The following is a 23840-nucleotide window of genomic DNA, read 5'->3' on the forward strand; positions in this document are numbered from 1 at the left end:
TGCACTCAATCTCACTGTCCATGTCAGCGATGATGATGTTGAATAAGACCGGTCCCAGCACCGATCCCTGAGGGACACCACTTGTTACTGGTCTCCAGAATGGGGAACAAACATCATGTCTATGTTTAAAAGTGTCCCTTGAAACAATGCTTACACATCAGTGGACAGACGTATCTGGTGCTATTTTAGATGCCTTAGAGTATCAAGCCTGGCTTTCAGCTACTGCAGGTCCTCTATGGTCCAGCCAGCTGTGGAGAATTCTGAGGTACCTTAGGATATCTAAAATGGCAGACAAGGGTATTCAGGGCTCTGAATCTCAACCCTAGTGCTGTAATTATTAAAGCTTATGATGGAAGTTCTTCAGGAGTAGGAATTCTCTGACTTTTGCATCCTGCACAGTATGAAGCACTGTTTACAAATAAACACAAGCTTGCAGCAATGCAAGACCTGATTAGCTGGGAAACCCTGTGAGGAACCTGTTGTCCTGCTTGTACAGCCATCCAGACTTGGATCTCCATGCATTCCTCTGGAACTGTTCTGCAGCTGCTTCCAAGCAGCTGGTGGGGAATGCAGCCAGGGGCACAGTCGGGAGGGCTAACATGGACAGCACAGTGTTCTACATTGGCAGATCTACAAATGTCCTCTTTTATGGATCATGACAAAGCAAAACAATATGATTCCCTAAAACTTCCCTCTGAGGGAAACACAACACTGTTTCTTTGTTTTATCAATATTCTCACCCAAGTTTAGGTGCTGGATACACATCACCTTAGCTAGCTGCTTCTGCGGCTGTAGAATGTAGCTCCTTGCGCTGGGCCCTGCTGAGGTCCTCCCGGTACCGTTAGGGCTGGTGTGCAAAGCTTGCACTGCCATGTTCCTGCTCTGCCAGTTTTGTGTGTGAAGAGAATATACACGACACCAGTCCCATCATGTTTTATCATGGCTGCAACTGAGTTACCTTATAGACTACATGCTCACATGAGGTGAGCCAACTCTCCTTGAGGTCAGTGAGTGCCATTCTACTGACTTCAGAGCAGGGCATTCTGTAATGCATGGGGAAAGCTGGGCTTATTTCCTAACAGCACCTAGAGCAATATAACTCAGAAGGCAGTACGGACTATACAGGCATAATTTCAAAACCCTAATGGTAGGATGTCCCATGTACAGCAACCTTTGGATTATTTACAAACTATCTAAGAGACAACAGTTATGGAAAAATAGGCTGCTGGCTGCTTGGCACAACTCAGATTTTAAGAGCACGGTTTAGGGGCCTATGTATCAGACATACATACCTGTTCTTTATATTCTTAGTCACTGTATTTACAGAATACAAAAAGCACAACATGGCATGGCTTTTCCTTCTCATCCTCTTATCACAGCATCCACAAAAGTTCCCAGAGCAGAGTTGGTTGCTGCTATTTTGGAAATGACACAGAGATCCAGCTATTAAATTTTCATGCCCAATTATTATTTTGGCAGGCTGACAGCATTTTCCTGCAGATTGCATGGCAATTTTCTATTGTTCATTACTCAATAAAATCTGTGTGGAATCTCCTGATAGATACGCCTCTAACCCACAGGCTTCACATTTGGTCATTTTTCTGCCAAATTTTCAAATGATATTGCAAACAGCAGGAGCGTTAGAATATCTCACAAAGGTCACTGAAATCTTTTATAACAGGGAGTCTTAGGCTTTCTGACTAAAATGCTAACAGCTGCCTTAAAAAAAAGGTTCCTCTACATTTGAGCCTCATGTTGTTTTGTATCCTGCAATGCCATAAGAAAACTGGTTATAAGATGAGATTGAGAGTCTGATTTCAACCAACAAGAGCAGAGAAATTCAGTGTTTATGCTAAAACCATTACTACTCAGAGCTAAAACTGCTCAAACTGATGAGCCACTCTGGCATTGCAGCTTTAAAATTATCCTCCAAATGAAAATGAGAAACCTATTTTGTCTGGCACTATGGGCTGAATGCACTATTAGTCAGTGTGAAGGCTTGGTCATGCATATCTTTGAGGGCAGTTTTGGGTGTTTGAAGAATGGAAGTTTGGCTCCTGACCTGGGAATCAGTGCATACCGAAATAATAACCAACCTTTTTTTTTAGCTGTTTCATGAAAGTGAATCATAGCATGAAGCTCTCATATGATTTACTGCCATGCACCTCGTTGTAACACCACCACAGAGCAAAGAAAGGGTAGAAAACAGTGGTCAGCTGAACTGTGAGAATTTCCTGTGCACTGGAGAGCTTGGAAGATGTTGGTTTGGTAGCTAATACAGTAACAAAGGTGGTACTGGGGGCAGTGGCTGACACTGTTTACTGGTTTTGATATACCTGAATCTTGATATTTGGCTAAATTGTTTTTCACAGGTTACTCTCAGCTAAAGGTTTGGAGTTGCTGAGTTACATCAAATTAAATGTCTGCAACCTGAAAACTAACCTGTACACAGTACTTGTATCTCTACCTGCTAATGCATGAGGTGTTACTCCTTTTTTAAATCTAAACTGTTTAAAAACTCCCAACAAAAATGAAAGCCAACAGGTGCCGTCTTCTGAATAAAATCATAACAGAAAAAGTTACTAGACAGTAATAAAATGCTTTATTTTGAATAACAAGTTTGGAAAGATCTGTGTCTATGCTTATGTACTACAGGTCTTAGCAGTATCACTCGATTCAGGCTAACATAAAGCATTTTGTCGCATGAATGCATCTATCCAGATGCTAGTTTACCTCCCAAACCCTCATCTTTTAATAAAAGAGAGGTAAAAAAAAGTCTCCGGCTGTTCAGCTCACAAATAAATCCTCATAAATATATCAACCTAGTGTGATTGTAGGTGAGTCCACAGAAAGACCAGAGGACCAAGAGATGAACTTTACCCATTTAGCTGTGTAGGTGCTGGATGCCCGGTGACCGTGACTGAAGTACTACCATTGCTTCAGAGAAGAAATGACTGGGGAGAGTCACAGAGCTATGCAATAACTGCACCTCACTGTTTGTTTTCACAAGAAAAGGACAGGGACAGATACCATCTTTCAACTTCTGGATAGTCCTTCAACTTTGTAGGGAGTGGGTGAGGGCAGAGGGAAAGGCATCTCAACCTCCTACCCCTACCACTTTCCAGTTCCCAAACTACAGCAAAGTATGCATTCCAACATGCCAGACTGAAGCAGGGGGAGTGTGTATGTGTGGGAAGAAGGTTTCTTAGCCATGGACATAGCAATTCTTCACACTAAACATCAGGGAACAGCAGTGGATCAAGTCTGCATCCTTGAGAGCAACCACTAAGTGATCAAAGTCTTTCCAACTTATTTGTCTTCATACACAGAGGCTACTACAAAGAGAATATTCTGTTCCCTGTAATTGTAACAGACAAAATGAGAAGCAGTAAGTCTCACTTGCAGTAAAGGAGTTTTGGGAAATCATTCTGACAGCTGCACCCAGGAATTACCTGGATCCTCCAGGAAGGAGGGCATAGCCCAGGATGTGGAAATGACTCATGAATCCTCTTCCAGTCTTATTTTCTATGACTCTCAGAACCCCTCTCTGAAGTCCTCCACCACAGACCCATTAATTCCTACATGCACAGTACAGTGTGCAGTGGAACAGCATATGCTCTCTGATGACTTTAGCCACAGTTGCAGAAGGGGGACTAGAGTTTTGTCCAATTATCTTGATGCTGGTGTTGTGAAAGTTTCCATAACATGTAATAAAGCCTGCCTGGTTAGGGGCCAGATGTTCCTTTGTCCTTACTGAAGAGGAGAGGAGCAGAATCCAGCTTGGGCTGAGCACAGGAGAAAGAAGAGGGGAACAATGCCTCTGCAGTGTGATTTTGCAAAACTACCACAGAATTGCTGCTTCTTGAGTCCTGGGGGACAGAACTTGAGCAATGCAATACTGTATACTCATCACAGGCAGAGTATTAAAAGTTAGATAAACAGCAAACACAAGCCCTCTGAGAGGGGCAAAGCAGTGATTAGTTGTAGTAGCTGTAGTACTGTGGGGTTCTGATCCCACTTCTGTAACTGGTGCCAAAAGGACAGTACCAAGGGAATCACAGCAGCATGAAAAACCACGTTTTCTGCCAGAGAAAGTAGCTGCTGAATTCTGTGCAGTGAAGTTTCATCTTTTATGCTGTGCTTATTCATTTGCAGCTCAAATGTGAGGCGTTTATTCAGTGTTTGCTTGTACTCTAGCTAGTTATTTCTTAAAGGCAGGTATCTCATTCCAAATCCATTGTATTTGGGTCTTCTCAAATTATGTGATGTTTTCTGTGAGTGTAGTGAGGGTTCCACTCCAGGATTTTCCATATGAGAAATTAGTTCAGAATTGTAGCATAATAGATACCATTGCTTAATTCACATGGACAAGCAAACATCTCTGCTGCTGCTTCTGCTGCTATGCTATCAGTAACAAATCAGCTCATGGTTTTAAATTATCCGAAAAGAAATTTTAGGTGTTATTTACCTGCAAAGAGGTTCTACAAGGTCCTTGTCAAGAAAATCATGATCTTTCTTTACTGCAGAAATGTCAATGGGAAACTGGGAATCTACAACAGGAGACACAATATTAAGATGACTGCTTGCTATTCAAATGAAAATACATTGTCTACATCTAAAATGCTTTGAATGTGCTTGCTCACTGAGATCTAGTATAACTGATTTCACACAGCTCTGGTTCCCTTCCAGCTGTATCTGTGACTCTTTCAGCCACTTTATTGTTTTTTTTCTGTTAAGGGTATGGTTGAACATCCTGTGCATCAAAGAGCAAGCAAGGTTATTTCATTTTAGCTTTAGCTTTTCTTTCTAGCACCTAGCACAAACAAATGAGATCAGTGAATTACCAACAGACTTTCTTTATCCACATGATCAACAAGGTTCTCCATTCCCATCAGTGATTTAATGAGCTATTTGCTAGACTTTTCCCACGGAACAGAAATGTTCCGTGCTTTTTTCTTTTTTTTGCAGGTTCCAGTAACAATGATTTCAGACAAAGTGTTACTCAAGTAACAGAGACCAAAAAGATGAGCTGAATTATAACTCCCAATGTTAGCTAAAATCCAGGCTAGTGTGCTGGAAGCTGACATTTGTAATAAAAAGTGACATGGCTGTTAAACATTAGCGGGCTTTGTAACGGTGGGATGGGTTTCAGCTCTGTGGCTGCTCTCCAGACTACTCTGCCATGCTTAGGTACCACAGCAGGATGCTGGGATACAGAAACTGCAGCCAGCATTTTCAGACACTAATGCTTAACACTGACATAACAGATGCTGTAAAAAGGACCTTGTTTTCAGAGACTCAGACTGTCTAGAGCACATACTGACTCTACAGGAACTGTGGGAGCCCAGCACAGGTTGTTTTTTGGAGGGAACATCCTTTTGACTTCAGTAGGCAGTAGGCTCTCCTTTCACTGGGGGTCAGTATCTGAGATACTCTGACTACAGTGCAGACAAAAAAGTACTACTGGACACCCACGGACCATGGTAGACACACATCTATGTCAGCTTTGGTCTGGAAGGCTTATTAATCTTAGTTCCCTGCTGGGTTTAATAGAGCCCATGTGGAGCCAACCAATCATTTCTGCATGGTGCTCCTAATCCTTGGGAACCCAACAGCCCCTCAGGATCCAGCACCCGAGCCTTGAGGGCCATCAGAAGCCACAGAGGTGTCGTTGGCATCACACTCCCCACTGGCCTCAACCCCACACAAGGGGATGGATGGCGTCCAAGCTGTCTCTCTGCAGAGCTGGCTCTGACCACAAAATTTCTTGGCCGTCATTCCATGAGTGGAGCTGTGCTGCCTCCAGACCCAAGCTGACCCTGGAAGGTGTCCAGTGGTGTTTGGCAGAGCTGTGCTTCAGCTAATAAGCCCAAGTGGGCTTGAGCTGGCTCTGTATCTCTGGCAGGCAGAATATGCAGTTTGGGAAGAACGAAGACCAGGTGCAGTTTCCCTCTCAGCACAAACCTAAGGAGAGCAGGAAAACCCCATCCCCAGTTCCCAAACTGCCCCTGAATGCAGCAGCAGAGCAACCACTTGCCCTGCTCTCAAGGACATCATTTCTCTGGGCACAAGTTTTACAACTAGGAGGGGGACAAGAACATTTGCTAGGAGTTAGCAAAATATTTGCAAATGTAAAATGCAGCTCAGATTGTTCACTTTTGGTAACTTGGCAGTTTTCAATCTTATTTTCAGTAAGACTGAAATTTTCAGTAACTTACACTGTGTTCAATCTCATATTGGACACAGCTCAGGAAGTTTTTAAAAATGAGACCTATGTATTTGGATTTTTGTACTTGTTTTTGGTAACCTTTGAGGTTTACACAAACTATGTCCCTCTTTTTTTTTGTCTTCCCATGGCTATGAGGGCAAGAACTTTACTTTTCTTTAGGCACTGGTATGAGTCCAGCAGCTAAGGCTTTGTGAAGCAGCCAGCCACGGCCATAACTCAGTCAAACGTAGAGCTGGCCAACTGCAAGCTCTGCTGGCAAGAACCCAGTGCACTTTCAATACTGCACAAAGAGGATAAAAACCTACTTACCCTCATAGAACTGAGCATATTGGGGAAATCCAGCTGCACGTAGCCAGTCACACGCTTCCTTTGCTTCGATTTCTGAACAGAAAAAGAGAAAGAAGTTCCACTTTGTTACTTTGCATTAGAAGTTAATTACAAGAATATAACAAAGAGACTTGATAGTAGCTGTTTGTTGCTTAAAAACCCTGTCACCACTCTCAAGTATTTCTTTATAACATCAGAAAACAAAATAGTCTCTCAAACAAATCCACCTGCATCCACAGGACCCTGGGGTTTGCATAGCTGCTTGGTGACCAGGATGAAGCGTTGATCATCTCCACAGCTGGAGAAATTGCTCAGCCATGTCTGTGGTCCTGTGTTCTATCCCTTCCCAAGAGTAAGTTGCTGGAGAGAGGTGAAGATGAAGCAGAGTAGGAATGGGGTGACACGGGCACACATTGTGTTTTTTCCTGCTCTGACACTTCTTGCAGAGAAAAGTCCCATGTGAAAGCCACTGAAAGCTCTGCCAGGAAAACCCCAGCACAGATCTTATGTTACTGAAGGGACAATTGCACAGGTAGGATGTGCCTTCCTACTCCTACCTTTAGCCATCTGAACTCCATTATGCAGACTCCCTGCACAGGCAATAGAAAGACAGGTACTTCCAAAGGGTGATTCATTTCACCTTGAAGTATTGTCTAAAATAGGTGAGATAAATCAGCTACTGACACTACTTTTCTCCTGTGGCTGCTAATAGAGAATAAACCACTACAGCTATGGCTGTGCAGCTAAATAAGATACAGGCAGTAGCTTCAAGCACTGGATCCCAGACCACTCACTCTTTAAATTCACTTCCAGGCCTGTTTTGGGTTGCTTCAGTTGCCTATTAAGAGAAATCTTTTATTGAGAAGGCCTGTATTAAGCAGTGAGGAGAGGAATCAGTCTGCGTCATCTTGCCCACTCTCCACTCTTCCAAAGTATGGACACAGTTGATGCTGTACTACGTTTCCCCTCTCAAACAGCTTTCACTGGGTAAGATGCATCCTTCCCTATAGATTAGGTGTGGGAATCATCAGCTGAACAAGAGAATAGTCCCTCTTTACTTCGAAAGTGACAGTTGAGATATGCGAGCATGAGGGAACAGAAGAAACTCATGTTCAAGAGGGGACTGATAAGATCTAAAGCTTTTTGCATAGGAGAGGCAAATCCACCTTGTGCAGTTACTAAAGCAGTAGTAAATAAATGTCAGCTACACAAAAACACAGGATATAGTTTGAAATGTGTCTAGTGAAACAGACTTTGAGCAGTCCAGCAGTCACACACACGGTTCTGTGCCCAACCTCTGAAATGACCGATATATGTTGACAGTGGGGTACCTCAATTTTTACCAAGCTCCATGGGCTTGTATTATGGAAAGCAGTGTGCCAGGTCCAGCTTTGCCCAGTGCCCGCACTGCTTTCATGAGCAGCTGCTCTCAGAGCAACTGGAGGAACAACTGAAAATAGAGGTTCACTCAGATAAATGTGGGTTTCTGGGAAAACCTGGGCAACACCTCCTTGTTGCCCAGATCCAGATCATGATCTACCACTTGAACAGTTTCGGTTTGCAAGATCAAAGTCAAAACACGTATCTGCACCTCTTGCATTTGCAAAACAAAGTGTGCAAGTGTTGAAGAAAATAGACATTTTATGTTATTTATTATTCAACCTGAATGAACCAGTCAAGGGTTTTGGAATATCTGTGGTTGTAAAATCTAGGAAGCAATAATACTAAACCCTAAATATAAAGCAAGTGATGGAACTGGAAAAAGAAAATCTGGATCAGTTGCTTTCCTGCATGGTCTGCCTTGCATGCAAAAAAAATCCAGTTGTAAATGTTTTGTACTAAAATGTATTTTTATAGATAGGAAATGCTGGTGAGAATTTTTCCCCATGTAATTCTGTTCAGATCACTCATACTTTTAGTGACTTTACCCACCGAAGCTCACCATAAAGCTTCCTTTGAATATACTCTGCAGTATGTGACCCACTCACCTTTCTGAACCGCTAAATACCAAGTCATGCCAGCAAGTTTTGTTACAGAAATAAAAATCCAGAATACAAGGTCTATGTATCAAAAGCCTGATATTGATGAAATCCCAAAGATGATCAGACAGCCAGTAACAGCACTGCAATGGCTGCAGTCATTAGCAGTGCTGAAAAGAATTCACCACCACATCTTCATTTGCTTTGACATTAGTTCATGTCAAGGCCAAGAAAAGGAGTATGAAAGTACATTCAGTTCTTAACACTGCACAAAAGAATGAGCGGCTTACATAAAACGTGACTCTCACTACTGCACATCTGTGTTGCTGAAAGCACATCTCTATTATGTTCCAGTGAGACTGAATATTTTTATTAAGCGCTTGGAAAAAAGACAAGTCTTTATACTTTTTTCTTTTGCTTAATTCAATCTCAAGAAACACAGATGAATAAATCCCATTTCAAAATGTATTTTACAACTCAGAACAGCTGTATGTACATTCTAGCTTCATCTGGCCTGGAAGCACAGTTAACAGAGGCTGTGGGTGATAGAGAAACCTACCATTTAATGCTCTTATATGCTTATCATATTTCAATGTTTTTTGCAGTTGGCTGCTCAGAGGAGCTTGCTGAGGAATCTTCCTGAAGCCCAACTTAGATGTAAAAATTCTCAGGTTGCAGTGGGTGCATAATCACAGGGAATAACCAAGCAAGTAAATCTCAATGGTTTTGGGGTTTTGTTTTTGTGATGGTTTGGTCTGGTTTGGTTTGGCTTGGGTTTTTTTTTTTGTGAGGCTGTTTGTAAGTATACTGCAACCATTCAAAAACGACTGACTGATTAACTTCTGCATTCAAAACTTTATCTCCTCCATGAAGGCATCTATGGGGAGTACTCTCATTTTCTGAATGATCATCTTAAACAGACTGATTCAGCCTTAAATAAGGTTTGCTAAGTCAGCTTTTGGGATACTGGGTCTTGGACATGTACCAGTGCCCAGTTTCTTCCCATCTCTCTTTCTATTCTGGTTTTATTCAGAGGCCAGCTTAAGGGGAGAAGTGCAATGTGCTGCTGGACAAGCCAAAAACGTGACTCTGCTTATACAGGTGTATTTTCAGTGGCTAAAGGCACCTGTTTCAGCCATTCCCCTCTTGGCTGTTCCTACAGTTTTGGAGAAAATGCACAGCCAAGGACTTAGCCCTCAGCAGAGACCAAAGGTGATTTCTATTATCTTGCTCTGGGCATGTAATTGAAGTTACAGTTCAAAATGCAATATGATGCTTTCATTACTGGATATTGTAATGCTTAAAACATAATTTGAGATACTTAGTTTAACCTTTCCTTTCTGTGTACATACTCTAATATTTGCTTCTTGTTACTTGGTGTTAAACATCAGTGAAGACTTCTTTGAGAAGGGATGAGTACACTACCTCACTGAAAAAAAAAAGAAAAACCTTGCTGAAGTTGTCAATGAAGGGTTGCAGGAATACTTTTGGCAGCGTTGGTCCCCTTCTGTTCCCATGTCCAGGCTAATGCGGGGTTCTGAACCAGCCGGCAGCAGCTGCACTGTCTTGGTGTGACACTGAAGGACCTAGAAAACTACATGTGTTCCCAGGTGGCTCCAGGGAAGCTTGTCAACAGCACAGAGAAGGGCTGTCACTCTGAGGAGAGTGATTTTAGGGAGGACATGGCTCATATTTCTGCAGTCAAGGCTGGCAGGAAGCACAGTGAGCCATTATCACCATGCGCAGCATCTCCCTTGGTGCGACCGAAACACTGCTCACACCAGCGCACCTGATGGTGGGTTTGTCCTTATGTACTAGCACCCTGCTCTGCTGATGAAAAAACAGGGATAGTTTACCTAGCAGTTAATGGCAACCATTAATTATTGAGGCTAGATAATAATTCAGTCACAAATATTGACAAGCATCAGTATGTCTCACAGTACATGAATTCTCAGGGGGTTATTTTCAGTATTTAGTTGAAGCTTGACAGGAAACAAATTTCTTTTGCCATTTCACTTTTCTATCAGTAGAGCGCCATTGAGATCCACACATGCAAAAGCTCTCTAGCCACATTTCTGGGGAGATCTCATGGCCTCCATATCACCCTCATCTATAAGCTCTTCCCAGGAGTTATGCCCAAAGTCCCCTGTGCATAGGCATTGCTGCTGACCTTCCTTGCAGTCTGAGGACCCACAGAAGTTGCCCCAATTTCAGCAAAACCTTTCTGTGCCCATATGCAAGCAGCAAATTAAGACCTTGTCACACACCTCTTTGGTCAGACAAGCCATTTCCTGCCCTCCCCCCTCCTCCCCCCCACCATAGGATTGTTTTAATCTTTTCTCCTAGACCTGTCCCACTGTGCATTAAATTAAATGTTTATCAGAGACACTGACATAGTAGCTCAAAGCTTGTATCACACAGCAGACATTGAAGTGCAAATCTCTGATCTATTTTTTAATTTATTTAGTATGCAAGTAAAGTGAAATAAGGAGAGAGAGGTTCACCAGGAAGTGTGACAGATGTTCAGAGCACATCTGGGATGTGGCTTTGAGTCTATCTCTAGTGTTAAGCAGGTTTGAGCTTTTCTCCTACAGACCATGGGGGTATTCTGGGTATTCTGGGGTTAAAATGGAGACAGATACTTGCCATCTTTCTCTCTTTTCCAACACTTCCTCTCATTCTTCATAAAACTGCTTTGATGGCACCCAACACCAGAGGAAGACTCTAGCAGTGAGCTGCCACCAAAGCGGACGACATCCTAAGCCACACCAGCTGCCTCCTTCTCTTGATTCCCTTCCTGCCACACTAACTCCTGGCTAACCCTTCAGAGATCTAGCTCAACCCTCTAACATGGCAGAAAACTAACCCTGCAAAACCATGAATGGTCTACTGTTGGATTAACAAGCTCTACAGCTCCTCTTTAGTCCACATTAGCTGCATTTTAACAAGCCCAAGAAAACCAAACCACTGGGACAGTCTTTCCTCCTACAAAAGAATGCAGGAGAACTGTCTAAAAGGTTGTCTGGAGGAAATTGCTCTGTCAAGAGAAAATAATGTAAGAAATTAACTTTCTAGCTTGGGACTTTCTTATCACTGTCCATGAATATTGGTGCTAAGACCTAGGTACTAGAGACCTTTCCCTTTTCCTGTCATCAGCATTTCATCTTGATTCTGCCTTTCCGCCAGTCTCTCTCCCTCTCTCTGTCTCTTCTATCTCCTATTTTGGTGTTTCTCTCTTTTAACTATATTTTTAATTTAAGATTTACATATCATTTTGCACAACACAGTGAAAGAGATAGCAACAGAATAAATAAGGTACAAAATTACCCCATCTATTGTGTTGATGCCAACTTTATGTGATAACCTTTATTTTCAACTGTCTGTAACAAATCACTGTTTATGCTCACTTTTTTATTCCCCCTATATTGTTCATCACTTAAATCAATTTTAGCAGACTTAAAATATCTGGGGATGTTAGTGAAAACGATTATTCAAGTCAATGGAAAGGAGTACATTTTACTGTGCAGCCACATCAGTGAGCTCCAGTGGCCATCCCAAGACTATCTCTCAGGTAGAAAAGGTCTCTTGCAAGCATTTGGTAGTAGAGTAACAGCTTGACTACAGCTCCCAGGGTTTGCAGGTGGTTAGTCTATTGCTATGCTTTACATTAACTTTTGGTCCTTGTCTTTCTCTTTCAAGAGAGGTCGGAATGAGACGATATGAAGGTCATTTCCAACACTAACCATTATATGATTCTGTCATCTATAGCTTGCAAAGAGCAGGTTAATACCTTAACTACTACATTATCATATTGCTTCACTACTGCAATCATGTTGCTGTAGGTCATGGAAAAGCACAAGCTTCTCTAAAGAAATTCCCTAAAGAAAAAGTCCCATACTATTTCATAGAGATAAAATTTTCTGTAACCCTTCATGTTGCATCATAGGCACCGGACTTCTTTAACAGGGAAAATTCTGAAGTTTTATTTGTAGGATGGCATAAGTTTCTTCTGCAAAGGATATCAGTGTCTCTAAAATTATTCAGGCTTTTAGCATAATTTCCTGAGAACTCCATTTGACGGAATGCTTTTAGGTAGTGGTTTAATGGCTTACCCCATTCCCTTCCACTCTGTAGGACTTTTCCAGAATTCCAATAATAACGCAAGGATTATTGTACTATGCATCCATAAAATTACCATTTATAGTGCAAATATATCATAAATAAAATAAGCCATAAGCATGAATGTATATGATTTTACTACGATGTGGTGCATACTCTCCAATAAATCCTGATAATAAGGCTTTTGAGAAGTGGAATTTCTTTGGAATTATTTTATATTATGCCATATAATTACTATTAGAGGCAAGGTTATGTTTTGCAAGCAAGGAACAAATAAAAGTGTCAAAGTGTTATTTTAACAGACAAGCTTTTGCAGGATATTGTGGTACTAGAAACAATACAATAAAATATGGACTTTTAAAACTACTGTGGTTGCATACAATTCAAATGTCAATAGAAAAAGATCCTTTCAAGCTCATGAGTAGTTTCTTTATACATAATTATTTACACTTGATGAATAATAGATGATGTCCATTCATGCTCTGACTTCTTAGAAAGGTTGAAAGTGAGAAGCATGATTATTTATGTACATGAAAAAAAAAATCTCATATGCCTAGAGATGAAAAGATTGAGACTGTTAACCTTGGGGAACAAATGAATAAAGAAGGGCTATAATAAAAGGATGCAAAATCAGGGGTAGTAGAAAAATAGGAAATTGGGAACTTCTATTCACTCTATGCTACAGCACAAAGACAGGAAGATTAAGGAAAAGGGAGGAATGAAAAAGGATGAAGGCAACTGATAAAGTAGTTTTAAAAATAAAATCTGTAAAATTCATTGCCAAAGGACACTGGGATCAGGAGCTGGAGTGTTATGGCTACTCACTGCTATCACCACAGATTTGGAAAATGGTTCTAAAGAATGGAATCACTATGACAATTGTTTTGGTCCCTACTAAAACCAAATTCTACACAGCCCAGCTGGGAGACTTCTTATCAGCCTTTTATTTTGAGTAAGGCTGCATTTCACAAGAATAAAGTTGTATTATTCCAGCAAGGTGTTAGGAGCATTAGTTCCTTTTGGTTGAAAGGATTATGCTGAATTGTTTTCGTAAATCAATACTGGCAAAACTGGTAGGCCTGAGATTTACAGCGGGTTCATGAGGCATGACACTTTACAGGTCTGGGAATAGTGTCTGTATTAATGCTTTTTTACATTTAGATCTTGGCAGCGATAGGTGTACAACAGAATGGTTTTCCTCATGCTAATAACATGAAGTTAGCTATGCAAATAACATCACAACAAGGAAATCACTAACAGTTACAGTGTAGGAGAGACCTTTGTGCAATGTGCTATAATTCCAGAAGCTCTTTAAGCTGAGAGGTGACTTTATTGAAGCAGTCAGCACAACAGTCAGCAGGGACACAAGGATTACATAAAGACCTCAGAAGCAAGAAATAACCTGAGTGACTCCCTATTCAGAGTAATCAGCCACTCTTTCAGGCAGCCATCACTGTCCCTAAAAGTCTTTAGCACAAAATCAGTTTCCCAAAGAATTATCCCTTATGTAGACTTCTTCGTAACTCCCTCTGCTAAGGTAGAGGGTATTCATCACAACTGGGCACGTAAACATGAGAATGCAATGAGATTTGGACACCAAGTTGTCTTAGCATTTGAAAGTCTCAGACCTAACATTAATAACTTAGCAAAAACATAGTGCCAACTGATGCTGAAAAGCCACTTCCATGTCATATAGGTCAGCTATGTGATAAATCTAAGAGAATCTTCCTTTCAGTGTCCTCTTGAATTCTTTGGTTGCTGCTTTTTCTCATGATCCTTTCTATTTACTGCTGGTTTCCTTTTTTCCTTTTCTTTCTGTGCCTTCCACTCCAAAGTCACTTAAAACTAACTCTCTGCCATTCATTTTTCTGACATCTTTGCTACCCACTGCCTCACATGTCCACTCAGTTTATACAACTTGACTCCACACCAGTTTCCTCTTTTTTTTTTTTCCTCATCTTCCTTTTAAATTCCTGAAACAGGATTTTAAATCCCTCCTAACCCCCAAAATCCCTGTTTTCATATATCACTTTTAAACCACTTTTCTTCTTAGCTCACAATTGATTTGTGCAATGCAGCACTTTGGGATGGCACTAATAAAACAATAGCTTGCATCCCACATCTCATCTTGTAGCACTTTAAACGATTATAAAAACTGATGCAAAAGTTATATATAGGGATGGCTTCCTCCCTGGGAGAAATGCAGCTGCATTAGGATGAAATGTGGCAGCTGCATAAAAGAACAGTGCAGCAGTTTATGACAAGAAATAAGGAAATACTTTATCCAGCTGAAACCACTAACGGGATTTATGAGATAGATAAAATTTAAATAATATATATATATTGGGAGCTGACAAGGACACCAGGCTCTCCTCCCTTTAGTCTCAGGAAAAATATTCTGGTGTTGCTAATGGGCAGAAGTGATTAAGTGTTCCCTTCACATCCTTCCCCTTCCACATTAGGATTTATGTTCCTTTTCTTGCCTTCTGATGGCCCCCATGAGTCTTGGCTCAGCACAGACTCGGAGGACAGGGTACTGCCCACCCATTCTTCAGCACCATGCTGCCCTCCCCACCTATTTGGCATGCCGTTCAAAAGCTGAGCATAGCTGACATGAGCATTAACAGAGCTTTGATACATGAGCACTGCATGTCCACTGAAAAATGTGTTTGGATAAAGGTCTGGAAAATGTGAGTCTTTAAGGGCTGCACTATAAAATGTATTGTATTTTTAATGTGGAAGGAACATTATCAAATAGGTAAAGAAGGGGTAGCAATCCCATCCCCTGGGATCTGTTCCAGAGCTTCTGGTGAATCAGAGTTACTATAGGCCAAATTTTGAAAACAAACCCTTATTTAATGAGTTTTTGCCTTTGTCCCCAAGTTAGAGATCTAGGTGGCATCTAAACTGCTATTTATTATGGACCAGAGTGGCCTGAAGACAAAAATAGCTGTTGAACTCATATTGGAGAAGGAAATACTGAGTCCAGCTGGTATTTAGAAAACCTTCAAGCGTATGTTCACTTGCAACTTCCAGATGTTCTATAAAGCAATTTTTACAATGTACCATTGATAGTTCCATAACTACTAGATATAATTAATAAGCAGCAATTGAAACACTGTAGTTATATGTACTTCTTCTTGTTATATATTCACATAACACATTCATGTTCTGTATCTTCTGTGGGACTGCTATTGTTAAAGAGTGAAAGAGCGAGTGGCCCACAGGCTACAAAGCAGCTTTGCAGGAAATGAACTGAGGGTCTGGTGGACACCAATATGAACATGAGGCAGCAATGTGCCTTTCTGTCAAAGGAAGCAGACATCATGCTGGGCTGCATTAACAGGACTGTTGCCAGAAGGTCAGGGGAGGTGATCCTTCCCCTGTTCTCAGCATGAGTGAGGACACATCTGATGTACCATGTCCAGTTCTGGACTCTCCAGTAAAATTAAGATACGAAGTCACTGGAGTGAGGCCAGCACATCCCTACAAAGATATTTAAGGGACTGGAACATCTGGCAGACGAGGAGAGACGGAGAGAGCTAGGGCTGTTCAGCCTGGGGAAGAGAAGCATTTGGAAAATCCCATCTATGTGTATAAATAACTGAAGGGAGACTCAAAACAGGGCAGAGCCAGGATCTTCTCAGCAGTGCTCAGTGACAGGCAATGGGCACACATTGAAACACAGGATGCTCTCTGTGAACATCAGAAAACACTTTTATTGCGAGACTGACTGAGCACTGGTACGGCACATGTTGCTCAGGGAGGTGGTGGAGGCTTCATCCTTGGAGATAATCAAAAGCCATCTGGATATGGTCCTAGGCAGATGGCTGTGGATCACCCTGCTTCAGCAGGGGCATTGACAAGATGACCTCCAGACATGCCTTTCTACCTCAACCATTCTGTAGATTTGAGAATATTCCAAGGAATGTAAAAAAATAACCCTAAACTGATCAATAGTGAGGAGGAAAATAACTCTACCAGCGACATAATACTTCTCCTAGTAGAGAATTTCAGATAAAGACTTGATGTAAGCTCCTCTCTGCAACCCTTTTCTACTAGCACCTTTGATTTTAGAACCCAAAAAGTCATAGAAAGGGTAAGCATAACACCAGTAAGAGGTATGACTAATAGGGAGTGTACATGTATCAGTTCAGACAGTGCCACCACTGGAAACTTGCCGTAACTGTATACTTGGAAGTTTAAGTGTTATTTGTAGCTGAAGTAACTCTTTGATTAGATTGCTAATACTTTAATTACAGGAGCAGTAAATTCTTCAGTCTGTACACAAGGTACGTTTCTTCAGTGCACACAAATGGCACAAGGTGTTTTGTCTGGTACTCTGCCCTTGAGATCTGGTCTGAATTTGGATGCAGCAGATGGACCCCGCTACATGCAGCTCGCAGCTACCCTCCATCCTTGCAAGGTTTTGAAAAATGTTATCTCTTGCAAGGCCAGGAGAGATTTGCAGACAGCTTGAATTCAAGCAGCATACAAGATGCAGAAGGTCTCTGGAGTGGCCTGACATTCAGGGGTATCCCAAGAGGATGTTTTGCCCGTATGAACATTAGTTTCAGCTCTCATGGGTAACTCATAACTCCAATTAAAGTCAGAGATTTAATGTCTCTCGAAGTCAGGGTTTTCAAACTCAGTGCCCTAACCCAAAGGTCAAGTTTCAGACTTCAATGCCTCTCTTAGTTTTTTCCACAATACCCAAAGTGATTTGCATGTGCACGGCACTGAAATTAATTGGTCAGACAGTAACTGGAGCTCGTCAGATGAAAGGCACTATGGAATGCAGGAGAATGCTTCATGTTATAATTTGAGTGAAATGTAAACAGTACCCCAAAAGATAGATGTTGTCATTGTAAACTTTCTCTAAATTATGAAGATAAGTAGAACAAAATGTAATTCCTTATCAACATATTAATTATTCTTTGATTATACCCTTCATGTGCTGTAGATGTTCAAATTACATGTGGGCAATCAGATATACTTCAGAGAATCTCTGCCCATCCAAGGTGGTCTTCATGCTGTGAATTTATATTAAACACTGAACATTAATATGAAACTAACTCCTTTTGGAGATAATACTTTGATGTATTAATAAAAAAGACTTCTAAGTTCTTGTTTATCATGAATTAAGATTAAAGCACTGTCTTTTGGAGTTCTACATGAGATGAGTAATTTGTAGTGCAAGAAACATGGATAAGATACAGCACATACAGAAGAGTTCAAACATTTAAGACAGAGGTCCAAATCCATGGCTTGTACACAGTGAATGGAATGCAAAGTGCTGAGCTCCCAACTGGTTTTACAGTATTATCTGCCTGTTATCAGCTGATTAACACTACAAGCAGATATGCCTTTAGATCCCACTGTTTCCTTAATAGCTCTTTCCATAAAAAGGGCAATACAGAAAGGTGTTCTGTGTATTTCTTCTGAAAAAAAACTGAAACCTCAAACAGCAGAATATCACTTGTTCATGCAGTTTGGAAGAAGGTATTATCTATGTATTAGGTATTATCTATTAGGGACTGTAGTGATAGGACAAGGGTAATGGGTTAAAACTTAAACAGGGGAAGTTTAGATTGGATATAAGGAGGAAATTCTTTCCTGTTAGGGTGGTGAGGCACTGGAATAGGTTGCCCAGGGAGGTTGTGAATGCTCCATCCCTGGCAGTGTTCAAGGCCAGGTTGGACGAGGCCTTGGGTGATATGGCTTAGAGCGAGGTGTCCCTGCCCATGGCAGGGGGGTTAGAACTTGATGATCTTAAGGTCCTTTGCAACCCTAACTATTCTATGATTCTATGTAAAATCCAGTAATATGAGGATTGGCATTAAAGGACAGGTAAAAGCTTTACCTACAAACCTAGATGACCTTTTCTGATTCCCAGCCATATTGTAATTACTATCATTGAAGTATATCAACATTATTAACATTTCATCATGCCTTGAGACTGTAGTAGAAAATAATTTATAAAATGAAGGTTTACATGATTTGTGGATATGTACTTTTTTATTATTACTATTTCAGAGAGGATTAAACATCAAACACCCGTATTTGTTTTTAACACTTTTCGACAGATATTTACTACAAGAATATTCCTAATGAAAGCTGCCAGGATGTCTTCTTATGAGTAATAAATGAAAAATCAGAAAACTGATACTAAGCACAAATATTCTTTAACTGGATATTCTGAACTTGGTCCATCTTCCTTTATGGAGTTAGATTGATCCTATGTCAGTGCCAGATGTGATGTTCTACTGCATTTTAAAAGTATTTCAGTGATTGAAGAAATAGCATCTGTTGATGTAAAGATGTTATTGCGAACTAAATTTTACCCTTTGACTGTGCAGTGTCATGCAAACAGTGGAGCCACACTAGTATGCGTTTCAGTCTGATCTAGTCCAGAGCCAGTAATTACATGACTGTACACTGATCTTTATGGTCATGAGAAAAACAAAGAGATTAAAGGAAACAATTACTCTCTTACTAAAAAAAGAAAATCTTTCCTCACTGTCTTCACAAAGGCACCCTTTTCATGAAAGTGCCTCTAACACAAAAACAGTTCTAAATGTGGGAAAGTCAAACTAAAGGTTCTTTTTTTACAGTAGCAGTGGAGCTACTCTTCAAACAGCTGTTCAGGCAGTTTCCCTCATCCATCACATGGTGGAAACTTTGATTAATTTTACTGAACAGATTCAAATAACTTTTCATATCAAAGTGGTAAACGCAAAGGCCAGATTTTAAGGATATTTAAGATTCCGAACTGGTAGGGATCAGATCTTTGGAGATACTTGAGGTACTGAACTCTCATTTGCCTTTTCAGGCATCTTTAATTCTGACTCACCCAATCCTGAATTCTACTACCAGGTGGCTGTAGACATTTTCTATACACTTTGGCACATACACATCTAAACACACTTTGAAAACCCAAAGGGAAGATTACAGAGCAAACAGTTTTAGCAATGAACTAAAATGTTTTGGATATCTGACCTAAAATCCTTCCAGGATTTTTCCTCTCACAAATCATTGGATTTTTTTGCTCAGTCCCCTTTGCAATGAAAACTGAAGTCCATATGGCTACAGAGCAACACACAGAAACCAGGCTAAAGCAGTTCCTACATGATAGCTGTACATAAACATTTATTCGTTCATACTGAAGGGAGGAAGGAACAGACAACTTGGCTATGTTGGTATAGTTATTATTTTTAGAATTTTGGCTGAAGTCTCTAGTTTCCTTTCCATACATTTTTTTATGGAAGGCTGTGGGAGTTTTATGTGCTCCTTCAAGTCGAGAACAGACTTTCAATGTAGTGAAAATACTGGTTTTCCATTCTGCAGCTCACCTAGGTCTGTTTCCAGCTATTAAAACCATCATACAAAATAACTGTTTCAAATAATACAAAATTCTCCTATGGCAGAATTAACACTGGGTATCCACAGTACTGACACTTTTCATTTCCTTACCAGTGTTACACCACAGAGCAAATGGAAGCCAGATTCATAAACCCTGTAATTATTCAACAATAACAATTTTCAGCAATAAAGCAGAGGAAGCAAAGAACTAATTAGTGCACCACCCAGGACTAACAATGCTCTATACTTTTTTTATGGTTATTTTTAGCTACAAGCAGGAAAGACACAAATTGCTCTTTTATCAAATCGCATGAAAGAGCTTAGGTACGTTAGAAGCTCGCAGTTATCACTCTATAAAGCTAGAGTCTGCCTTTCAGCTATATGGCACATATTACCCTGGAAGAAGACAACAGGAAGGCTGGAGACCTACCAGTGCCTGCTCCCTGCCAGTACAGGACAGTGGCTCTGTGAGGAAGGCAACAGGAGACACCAAAGCTACCGAAGCACAAACCTACTATTTTCATGTCAGTGCCTCCAGCTGAGTAATAGGAGGGAATACAGAAGGGTTGGCTCTGAAAATGTCAGTGAAATACAGTCCCTGGCACTTCCTAACTTGCTGGCTGAATTTCAGCTATTTCTTAATCTTGTAATAGTTGATGAGAAATCAGCTGGACAGTTTCAGTTGCCATCTCACGGATGGAGTTCCTTTGCTCTGACTGCTGGAGAGCACATTCCCACCCATCTGAATCATTATTTACCTGACTGTGGGCAAGGATGGCTTAGTCACTAGACTGCTACCAGCTAGATATTTTGGAAAGTAAATGACTAATTCCTTGCTCAGCTAGACTTCTGGTGGGAAATGAGACTCATCACTTAACACTTACACTTCAGTTAACAAAAGGGAAAAAGTGTTCTTTCTTCCACAGGAACGAAAATCGTGAGACTCAGTATGCTGAAGAGTGTATTCTCTCATAAATATACTCCAAGTATATGAGGACCACATAGCTACCTTGAATGATGTGGTTTTCCTTCCCTTACAACTTCGACAGTCAGATGGCCTGGACATCAAAAAGGAGAGGTTTTCTTGGTGGTATTAAGGATTTGATCCAGGTCTTGTCTGATTTCTAGATGGATTTATTTCACAGGAACATCTGGCTATAGAAAGACACAAGACACTTGCCCTTCCAGCAAATACTTCCCACTGGAAGTTATGAGTAATCCTAAGCCATGACCTGATTCATGATCATTTTAGAGAGCATTGATCACTCGGAGATCAATGAAAGTAACTCCATGCTATAGTTTGAGGTCAGTTTGGTCCAAGAGAGAGGCTAGCAAAGTAAAAATAAACACGTAAAGATCATGGGGTTTTATAAAAACTGAGAATAGTGTTGAAGTGATATTTGAAATATTTCATCTGAACTCTGCAGTGCTGCTGGCACACGACTGGTTTAGCACTTGGTGCTAGTTCAATGTGTGCTACGTGGATGCACCAAGGTCTGCATACATACCCTGCCAAGCAAGATGACAGAAGTAATGTGACTGTTTCTGAAAAATGAAGTGTTTATGGCTTGCTCCGTTTCAGAATATGTTTCATAACCTTCAGCATTCACAGTGTGTCACTCATGGGCTTGCAACATATTCCTTCTGAACAGAAGCCGCTTTGTGCTTACCACTGAAGAAGCATGTGCTGTGCGAGTGCCATACTGTATTTTGGCAGTAGCTGTTAGAAGTAAATTTACAGAGGATTAAGGAGATAGAAAGCAGTGTGCCTCACACTGTAATTCTGCAGAGCATTAAAATACCCTGTTTAGAGAAGAGATGAGAGATGGCTGCTATCCATAACCTTGGGGTCTGAGGTTCAGTTTGTTGGGCATGATTTCCATTTGGTATTTGGCAAAATAAATCACTGAACAACAGCAGCTGCCCTTGCCCAGAAGGAGTGTGCAAGGACACCTCTCTCCTTTGGACATCACCTCCAGTGAGAGGTGGGAGCCGTACCCCGGGGCACAGGCACAACCTGGACCCTGGACTCAACAGCTGGAAGTTCCCTGCCAGCTGCTGTGCTGCCTTTGGGATCAGCTTGGGGCCCTTGCCCATCTACAGATGTGCTCCACAAAGAGCAGGATCCAGGGGCTGTTCTCACTTTATGTCCACTGAAGAGCAGCAGAATGAATGCATGCGCTGAGGACATGAGCCATTTTTGGCTGTTTGGTGCTACAGTAATGGGATATACAGATAAACACAAAGACTGAAAATTGGTTGTGTATGCTTTGAAGAAAAAGGCAAAGTACTTCATTTTCCAAGTCAAGCCTTTTTCTAGACTTGACCTTGGTCTGCACATTTAAGAATTATATTTTTTGATGGTTTATTTCACTTTCAGATTTTGGCAGGGTCTAGCCTCAGATATGCCAGAAGTACGAAGAGATAAGTAATTCTCCAGACAGAAGCAGAAGCAGAAAGCAGGCAGTTACCTACAAAAGATGGTCTGTCATATGGATTTCACTGTAAAAACACCTAGGAGAAGTCTAAATCTGACAATGAAATCTCAGCAGAAGATTTTAAATAAACCATCTTAAGGGCCCACATGTTTCTCTGAAGCCACTGGTTGAAACTGAATGTATGATAAAGGTATCTTGATCAAGGAGATGTACTGTATCTTGCAGTGGCTTTTTACACTCTAATTGTAGTTGGAAACCCAGGACCCGTAGTATCCTCTGGCCACAGTGCTATGCTCTGAAAGCTCACCTACTAGTAAGGAATCAAACTGCTATACTGAAAATTACAGTTCCTTATTTTCTGGTAGAGCTTCACCTTTAAAGACAAACAATAACTCAAACAACCAGCCTGGACTCTGCTGGTTTACCTGCACTGTAGGATGTGCAGTGAAGGTAACACTGCCACGAGATGAAAATTGAGCTGTGATGCTCAATTGGCTGACTCTGATTTGAGGAACAGAGCTAGGGCTTTCATTAAACTTTCTGCAACTCCTAGCCAAAGCCAATTGCTAAAAGTAGCCTCAAAACTGAGTTTATAAAGCTAATATTTGTTGAATGTATTTGAAAGCATTTCCTTCATTCACTGTTTACTGATCTATCCTTTCTTCATCAGGGGTAGAAAAACATCATGAACTCTTATCACCTGCACACTCAAATCCCCCTGGAAAGAACTTTCAGAAAAATGTTATTGTGGTGATGACTTTCAGGGAGTGCTGGAGTTTTTAAGTTTCTCATGATGTTTTGCATTTTTTCTTCTAAATGAACAGGAAAAAACTCATCTGGCTCCCATCTGAATTCTCAATAGACTTTAGAAAGGAAATTCCAACCAGAAATGTATTCCTACACCTAAAATCTACGTGGGAAAGATGCTGTATGGTTCTCTCAAACCAAGAGCAGCCAAGAGAATCAGAGCTAAGGCTGGGTCAGCAGCCTTAGCTGTTCCACACAATGGTAAGAGTTTCAGCAGAGTGGCTGTTTTTATAAAACACATTTCAGTAGGACATGTCAGAAGCTCAGTAAAGCATATTTTTAAATATCTAGTTGACCTGTCTTCACAGCAGTCATTTTGTCATCCATGTGGAACATTTATTTACATACATGGGGATTTATAGATATACAGGGTGGGAATCTTTCCACCTATCTGCAACTGCATTGGAACTATTCATCCCATGTGCTCCTAAAGGCTATGGAGACAAAGAAGTACTTCTGTGACAATATTTATCTTATCTTATATAGCGTCTTTATTAGAGAGGTAAAATGGCTTGTGCCTAGAAAGTGTTCATTCTTCTTTAGGGGCTATACAGAGGTTTTGGGAGGAACAGGCACATA

The 23840-nt window shown here is 40.9% G+C and overlaps 1 protein-coding gene across 9 annotated transcripts in view; it reads right to left on the reverse strand.

The window, feature by feature from the left end:
• The window catches only part of STARD13 (StAR related lipid transfer domain containing 13), a 299410-nt gene that overhangs the window by 34738 nt on the left and 240832 nt on the right, over positions 1-23840 (reverse strand). For all 9 annotated transcript variants that reach the window (XM_061374529.1, XM_061374528.1, XM_061374530.1 and 6 more), the window contains 2 exons: positions 6539-6610; positions 4469-4550 (listed from right to left, as the gene is read on the reverse strand). In XM_061374529.1, the coding sequence (XP_061230513.1) occupies positions 4469-4550; positions 6539-6610 (154 nt within the window). The remainder of the gene's footprint in view (positions 1-4468; positions 4551-6538; positions 6611-23840) is intronic.

The sequence above is a fragment of the Neopsephotus bourkii genome, unplaced genomic scaffold (genome assembly GCF_033783945.1).
Source record: "Neopsephotus bourkii isolate Nb327-2 ecotype Australia unplaced genomic scaffold, CSIRO-AGI_Nbou_v1 NB_1638, whole genome shotgun sequence".
Lineage (NCBI taxonomy): Eukaryota > Metazoa > Chordata > Aves > Psittaciformes > Psittacidae > Neopsephotus > Neopsephotus bourkii.